Source organism: Labrus bergylta, chromosome 17, assembly GCF_963930695.1.
Source record: "Labrus bergylta chromosome 17, fLabBer1.1, whole genome shotgun sequence".
In the NCBI taxonomy this organism is placed as follows: Eukaryota; Metazoa; Chordata; class Actinopteri; order Labriformes; family Labridae; genus Labrus; species Labrus bergylta.
This window is the reverse complement of record NC_089211.1, coordinates 7,473,783-7,482,540: the sequence shown is the minus strand read 5'-3', so window position 1 is coordinate 7,482,540 and position 8,758 is coordinate 7,473,783. Positions and strand designations below refer to the sequence as shown.

The following is an 8,758-nucleotide window of genomic DNA, read 5'->3' as shown; positions in this document are numbered from 1 at the left end:
CTGGAGGCTCGCTGCAAAAGTTAGTCAATCCTCATAAAGCTCTATGTTTAAATGTCCAAATCAGCATGTTTACAGCCTGGTGTTTATATGGCTCATCTCTTAAATATTTAACACTATTTTGGTGATGATTTATTGTAAATATAAGTCATCTGTTTGGATTATATTAAGGATAAGAGTTGTTCACATTAGCATAATTAGGTTGATTTGATTGACAGGTGCGTTGTCAGGAGGCTAAAGTCCCGCCTCAGTTCACCCTCTTTATTTGTTACTAGATTGACCTGAAGTTGCTTTGAGACAGCATTTCAGGCCAGTCTAGCGTTATTAGACAGACAGTTTTAGACGACTACTTCATATGATATGTGCTCACTGATCAGGGAACCATCTGTTGAACACACTCCTTCCTGTGACAAGTATGAGCCGTGCGTCTCTGCTCCGCAGGTTAACCGCAGCTCGTGTGTGGAACAATTGATCCTGTGTGTCTTGTAATGTTTCCTCGTCTGATATGTTGAAGCAGTGAAATCAGAGCAGCTGCTGCTCTGTCTGGAGGGGATCAGTGCTGCTCCTTTGTGTGTCCGCCTGACAGGAGAGGGAATGTGCGGCTGAAAGACACAGATTTATGTTTGATAACAGAAACCATTCATCATGAATTGCTTCACGCACTGACAGTTGGTTGTCTGAGCTTGAACACACCTTGTATAGATTCAGAAGACTGTCTGATGTACGGGTGGTGTTCCTGCTCAGTGAGTCGGAGTTTTACAAATGTACATAAACAGGATTCAGCACGCTTATTTTTTAAATTATATTATTCAAGATCTAACACAAATCTTAAAAGTATACTTGGGCCAACACTCCTACCTTAATGCTTTTCATTTCTCTAAAGGAAGTGTTTTTACTTTTTGACCACAAGTGCTGTAGAGGAGAGGTTTAACAAAATGCAACCCTCTTTGTGTGTTCTTGTGCATCCAATGGAGATGCAAGCATGCACTTACAGCATGAAGACCAGGAGGTTTTACCCAACAGGCATCGGGGGTGATTGCCTGGGGCACCAAGGGGCCTCATATAGATATATTTTTTGGGGGGCTGTAGTAGCTCAGTCTGTAGGGACTTGGACCAAATTTGGAAATTGGTCAGGTAGCTGGAGAGGTTCCAGTTCCCTTCCTGAGCACTGCAAAGGAGCCCTTGAGCAAGGCACTGAACCCCCAACTGTGTGGGTGCGTCCCCCCCTAAAGCTGACATCTCTCCATAGGATCCAGTGTGTGCATGTGAGTGAATGCATGTGAATTAAATTCACAGACTGAGCAGTGAATTGTTTAGATTAAAAATGTCTCTTTTGTTCAAAATCAAAGGATTAGGAATATAGTTGGTGTCCCGGTATCTCTCAGCACCCCAAATAAAGTCAATGAAATTCATACTAAAGAGCCCATATTCTGCCCTTTTTGGGGTTCGTATATTTAATCTATGTACCTACTTTTGTACGTTCACAATAGATAAAGTCCGAAAAAAGTGTCTGTTTTCATGTACTGCCTTCTCCTTGCTCCCTCTACGCTCTGAGTCTGTCAGCTGCACTCTGTTGAGCCCACACTGTTGGACCCCATGTGGGCCAAGTCTGCTCTGATTGGTCTGCCGATCCGCTCTGTCGTTATTGGTCAGTTGCTCAGCACGCTTCTTGGAAGTTTCAACATGAGCTGCAGGGCTTGCCACAACGAGCCAATGGGCTTAGATCCGTGATCTCACACTGACAATGACGCCGCACTGACAAATTTTTATCGAGGGGGGCTAGAACCGAGCGTTACGTGCAGCTAATGCTACAGCTAACAGGACTTTGAATTTTTGCAAATAGATGTGTCTAAACATGCACAGGACACTTGGAAAACACACTAAAGGGCATATAAAACCAGAAAAAGCATAATATGGGATCTTTAAAATCCTGGTAATGACTTCATTTACAAATTTATACCCGATGTTTCCTCCCTTATTTTCCTTCTACAAAGAGGAGGTGGAGTCCTTTTTGTCATTTGTTTTGAAGATGCAGTCACTCATGCTACTTTTTGCCTCAAATGTCTTTATCAGGTAGAGTGACAAAATCCTCGTTCCTGTTATAGAGTATGGTCTTATTTTTAAATGCTATAACACTACAATACTGAAGATAATAATGTGATGAAGTTGTTGTAAAACCTTATTTTTCATTAAACTCCAGATTCTGTGAATCCGTCAGTAAAGTATTGAAAAACAAGAACGCTTTAAACATTGTTTGGACATTGTTGCCCGATGACTTTATTATTTATTATGTCTTCCTGTACTCATATGTTAAGGAATTGCAAGAATTTAACTTTAAATTTGATGCTGATAAAGTTTATTGACAAAATAATATAGGCTATAGTATGTCAGCGGAGGAGACAGTCATGCCAACAGAGGGCGCTGTCGCTTTTATCTGCATCAAAAACACTGATTTAAACTGCGTCAAGTTAGCAACAAACAGCCACTTTAATTTATGCTTAAAACACGTTTGATCTCAGCTGTTGTGTGATTTGCTTGCATAACATTTTCTGCAAAATACTAATATATATATATATATATATATATATATATATATATATATATATATATATTCACAATGCATATCTTATTTAACTGCATGTTGCTATTCTTTATCAATCAATCAAACAAACTTTTTAACATACAGCACCTTTCAGACAAATTAGCAGTTGTTTTTTTTTTTTTGGGGGGGGGGTAGTTTGTTAAAGATGATTTAAAGATTATTACACCAATAAAATATTAACAAAATATTAAGAGGCAGGAAATAAAAGACAGGGCAATAAACTTGTAAATTAAAACAATAAAATAATTTTTTTTTAATTAATTTAATTAATTAAAAAACAAATGTATAATAATCGTATAACATTCTTAAGTAAGACACAAAATAACGTTTAAATCTTACAGTCTATGGTTTAAATGTATTTTAGTTACTAGTTGACTTTCTTTATTTTGAAGGTTTTACCGGATGTGAATCAGTTAACTTTGACAAACTTGAGAACGAAGAAGAAGCAGAAGAAGGAAAAGGAAGAAAAAGAGCTAGCTAGCTAGCTTCGTTAGCTTCCCCCTGCTGTCTTTAGTGTTGTGATAATGGCGCCTTTAGACCTCGATAAGTACGTTGACATAGCCAGACACTGCAAATACCTCCCGGAGAATGATCTAAAGGTGAGAAGCGGATTTTGAGCCGCTCTTGTTTGTTGTTTTGGGGTTTAAAGTGACTGGATGACTACACGAAGCGTGGCTAAACTTATTAGCTAACGTAGCGCTAGCATGTATAGCGGTTATTTTATGCCGGTAATTGTGATCATCGAAACTCGGATTGAATGTCAGCTGGATGAAGTGAACGAGGAAACAGTGGCGTTGAACGCTACCAATTATCTTAGAGTTAATGTGTTAGGAATAATAAACATGTTAGCTTATGACCAGCAAGTTTCATCATCGGTCTCTATCTTTAGATTTACCCGCTACAATTAAAATCATCTTATAGGTCTACTTTAATGTGTTGATCAGCGCTTATAATGAGGTTAAAGTTCAATTATAATCATGGAAGCTGTACTCCCAGCTTTAATGCTTCCGGTAAAAACAAGGGTCCTTAAACGTCTCATGTATCTGTCAGCAGTGTCACAGTTTTACAGCAAATGTTTAAACACATTTACAGAAACTTAAAGCTGACAGGAGTCAACAAATGAGCTGCTGCAGATCATCAGAGCTCTGTCCAAATGAAACAGATAACACAGCTTGTGTTTGTTGTATGTTTATGTGTGAGAAACATCAAATCAAAGCACTGACATCAAACGTGTTCATGGAGTCTTATTACATATTCAAATGTAAAAAAAGAGTGTGAAATACATTTAATTCATATAGTGGTGATGCCTTTATTCTAAAGATAGGACAGTGGACAAAGTCAGAATCCGGGGAGAGAGATAGAGGAGAATGACATCCGGGAAAGGAGCCACAGGTCGGATTTGAACCCGGGCAGCCCACCTGGAGGACCACAGCCTCCAGAAAAGGGGGGCACCCACCAACTGCTACACTACCAGCGCCCCGATGTCTAGGGTCAACTGTCCTGAGATGGCCTGATGTGTTCTGTAACAGATGTTACATATTCTATGTAGCAAAAATCAGTAGTTTCACCTGAGCGTAGGGCTGCCCACCATTATTTTGATTAAACACGATGACTCGTTGATCGTCTGCATCACGAGCATTTATAGAACGTGTCTCCAAAATATAACAACACTCACTTAGAAAGATTTATCTCACCAAAACCTTTGATCAAAATGAGCGCAACGCGGCATGCAGCACAATGATTGTTAAATCTTGATTATCATGTTTTCGTGATCGTGGGAAGGCAAAATAACACGGCGTAAGATGATGGTATACACACCTTTTTAGAAATGTAAAAATAGCTCGTCTTTTTTTCCTACTTTGCAATTTAAAGATGTACGTTGGTGCTTCAGGAAATTGTGCTGAGCGTTTTTCTTAAACGACACCTGTCACTGTGTTGACTAATGTCATGTTTATCTTCTTTTCTTTTTTCAGAGATTGTGCGATTATGTTTGTGATTTACTCCTGGAAGAATCAAATGTTCAGCCAGTTACAACTCCAGTTACTGTTTGTGGAGATATTCATGGTCAGGTACGTGTCACAAACTGGATGTTTCTGTCATCCATGTTGTTCTTAAAGATTCTTTGATTGAACTATCGCAATAGTTTACTGGTTTAAAACGAGGTCTTCTGTGTTATCGTGTATAAAGGGAATATTCAGTACAGATTTATTATTACATAATGAAAGTTAAATTAGTCTACCTGAATAGATGTCGTGGGACTTTAAAAAAAAAAAACGGTTCTAAATTTCCTCCATCCTACTTTCAGCACACCTTAGCAGATGTATCACCAGCAAGCAGTGTTTGGGGGGGGGTAACACGTTCCAAAGTAATCTGTTAGAGTCCTCAGATTAAGTTTACGCTCTCAAATATAAAACATGCAGTAAAAAGTAACGGCGCAGTGTCGGTCATACAGCGGCCGTTATCAACACACTGTTGTCATAGTGACAGGACGGACGTGCAGCGTTTTTAATCTCACTGCACAAACGCTTCACGCAAACACTCCAGAGTGCACAGTCAGCGCTTTTCTGCCCAGAAAAACCGCTAGCTGGACACGGGGCCTAACACGCTTTAACACTTCTACCTGTACATTCAGAACTCAAAATAAGTTTTGCATGTTTTCATTTGAAAAACGTTTGAATACTGAAAACATGACTCGCCTGTTTTTGTCTAGTTTTATGATCTTTGCGAGCTCTTCAGAACTGGAGGCCAGGTCCCAGACACAAACTACATTTTCATGGTAAGTCATCTGTCTTTGTTTATGTTGAGCTCTTTCTCTGCAGAGATCGATGAATAATGCCAGCTTTGCTTTGTGACATCAGCCGAGCTTTATTCTGCACATGCCCAAACATCAACAACACCTGCGTTGTATTTTCATCATGAATGAAACGTTTTGGTTTGCACCTTCCCTCCTCTAGGGCGACTTTGTGGACAGAGGATATTATAGCTTGGAGACTTTTACACACCTGCTCGCTCTAAAAGCAAAGTGGCCCGACCGTATCACACTTCTACGTGGAAACCACGAGAGCAGACAAATAACTCAAGTGTACGGCTTTTATGGTACGTACAGGTTGTTCACCGTGACGCTAAATGGATGAAAACGTTTCTTCTTCGTGCGTTTGTAAAACCTGATCACTCTGTGTGTTCTGATTGTTTCCAGATGAGTGCCAAACAAAATATGGAAACGCAAACGCCTGGCGGTACTGCACTAAGGTGTTCGACATGCTGACGGTGGCCGCTGTAAGTTCATTCATGGTTCTTTTTCACGACTGACATGATAACGTGTGTGGTGTAACTTATGAGGTCATCTCTGATCAACAGTGTTCAACACCTCTCCTTCAGAAATATGAAGAATGTTTTTTGACATATCAGCTGTAGATAAAACAATACTGTATGTGAGGAGTGTAGCGGTTAATTTGCTTTAGAGTTCCTCTGACCCCTAGTGGCTAAAAATTCTCATTGTCACTTTAAAAAATAATTTAAAGGTAGGGTTGCTAATTTCCTCCAGATCCAGTTTTTAAGATTTTGGTTGAAATAGTCTTTAGGTCCTGACAGAAATTAATAACTCATGTTCTCTAAAAAAGGAACAAAGAAAATCCATCATCAGTTGTAAGCCTGTAAAAACTTACTACTACTGCTACTTTCAAAATCATGCTAGTTTTCCGAAATTACCAACCCTGCCTTTAAAGGTGTAATATTTAGAATGTTGACATGAAATATCTAAATTAATTATTTTGTTATTGTTTTGATCGAGAGCCCCCTGCTGGTGGCATTTACATACTGTGCCTTTAAGGAATTTTTTTTGATTTATTTTTGGGCTTTTAATGTAGAGATAGGACAGTGGATAGAGTCGGAAATCAGGGAGAGAGAGAGAGTGGGGAATGACATGCGGGAAAGAAGCCACAGGTGGGATTTGAACCTGGGCCGCCCGCTTGGAGGTTACATAGGGCACGCGCACCAACCACTGCGCCATCAGCGCCCCCCTTTAAGGGATTTTGAATTGAATTAAGCTGATTATTTTTTGGACTGTAATCAGATCTTTGAATATTTTGTCTTTCTCTAACATTTAAATTTAAATTTCTTGTCTCAGCTGATTGATGAGCAGGTGCTGTGTGTTCATGGTGGACTTTCACCCGACATCAAGACTTTGGATCAGATCCGCACAATCGAGCGCAATCAGGAGATTCCCCACAAGGGGGCCTTCTGTGATCTGGTGTGGTCCGACCCTGAGGATGTGGACACCTGGGCCATCAGTCCCAGAGGGGCGGGCTGGCTGTTTGGCTCCAAGGTTACTAACGAGGTTTGTAGAATAATTGACTGAAACTTAGATCCTAAAGCATCAGTTGGACGACAGTAACATGGCTTTTTTTTGTTTCAGTTTGTCCACATCAACAACCTGAAGCTCATCTGCCGCGCTCACCAGCTCGTCCATGAAGGCTACAAGTTCATGTTCGACGAGAAGCTGGTGACCGTGTGGTCGGCGCCAAACTACTGCTACCGCTGCGGCAACATCGCCTCCATCATGGTCTTCAAGGACGTCAACAGACGAGAGCCAAAGCTGTTCCGCGCCGTCCCCGACTCTGAGCGCGTCATACCTCCCAGAACGACCACGCCGTACTTCCTCTAATGACCTTGAGGCGGTTCTCGTTCGTCTCCGGCGTCTGGAGACCTCAAGCTTATTTATATGCAACATGTTTTAATAAAGTCATGGGAGTGACGTCCCCTTCAGGTGACACACGGATTCCTCTGCCACGTTTGATCTGTCATGATGAAAACACTTCTCCTCTTCCTCCCCCCGCTCTGAAAATGAGATGTCTTCGTATTTGATCAGAAATGAAATGATCGTTTAATCCCAGAGGTGATTGAAAACATGAATTGGCAATAATACACGAGCAGATGAAGTGATGTATATTTTTCTTCCAAGTGTCACGGTAGCAGTGAAAGTTTCCTCCTCTCAGATAAGATCATTTCAAATAAAGGAAATCAACTGTTGGAATAATTTGCTCCTGTGAAACAACAGCTGCTGAGCCCCTCCTCTCTGCCTTAACTGCTGCTTTGATTTCATTTTTAACCCTTTCTTCATAATTTATTGTTTTTAAAAAGTGTCTTCTACAGCTGACATTTAGACTTTTCATGATAAAGGTCCAAATGTCGGCCATCAACCGGTTTTCATCCTCGTGATATGGTGATGAGTTGTGGCTCTCTAAGCGATATTGTTTCACTTTAAAAACACCATTTTACCGTGTAAGTGCATTCTTCCTCTCTCTCTTGAATAACTGCTCAGTTGTATTTGTATCAGAGAATTGTTCCATGTGGCTTTCCTCTGTTTTGTAATTCAATAAAACATTATTCATGAATCATCTTTACGAGTGGTGGTCACTTCAACCGCAGACCGAGGCGCTGCTTATCATCAGACAAGGCAACAGCTTGGGGTCCCAGACCAGAAGGGGGCTCCTGAGGGCTGACAAACATTAAAGAGGACATATTATCCCCCTTTTCCACCTTCTCAAACAGTCCCCTGTGGTCTAAATGAAACATCTGTGCTGTGCTTTGGTCAAACTGTAACATGAATCAAGCACCAGAGGAGGTTTGTGACCCTGTATAAACCAGCTCTCTCAGAACACTCCATTTTGGTGTGTGTGTCTCTTTAAATGCAATGAGCCCCCCCTGAGTTTTCCAGGTAGACATCACTTCTTCACCAGTGAGAAACCTGCACAAAAGTTTTGTTCTAGGCTGGGGGTGGAGTCCATGGGTGGAGATATCAGGGGAGGGGAGGGGATTTTTTTTTTAACCAGAATCCCACTGTGACATCACAAGGAGAGCACATTTGAAACAGAGCATTTTTCTCTGTGTTGTAAGACTTATGCAGACCACAAACAAAGGACTGGATGGGTTTATTTCACATTTTGTGGGTCAGTAGAAACTCAGGTTACCAAATATAAGTTCAAAAACACTGTACAAGTGTCATAATATGTCCCCTTTAAACCAAAGCAGTGTCCCACAATGTGCAAATTTTGCAAGGAAACCTCCCTAAGGAGGTCAAATCTGACAGCACTCACTCTCGTTGCCCTGCTTAATGTTGCATGCATTATTGCTGTTAAAAACCAAAGTTTGTCAATGAAA

The 8,758-nt window shown here is 40.7% G+C and overlaps 1 protein-coding gene across 1 annotated transcript; it reads left to right on the top strand.

The window, feature by feature from the left end:
- The first annotated feature begins 3,032 nt into the window (after positions 1–3,032).
- ppp6c (protein phosphatase 6, catalytic subunit) lies at positions 3,033–7,997 on the top strand. The gene is made up of 7 exons (XM_020640081.3): positions 3,033–3,198; positions 4,573–4,668; positions 5,310–5,375; positions 5,554–5,695; positions 5,796–5,875; positions 6,726–6,935; positions 7,014–7,997. Exons 1-7 carry the CDS (start codon positions 3,124–3,126, stop codon positions 7,260–7,262), a joined length of 918 nt encoding a protein of 305 aa, XP_020495737.1. The 5' UTR covers positions 3,033–3,123; the 3' UTR covers positions 7,263–7,997.
- The last annotated feature ends 761 nt before the right edge of the window (positions 7,998–8,758 follow it).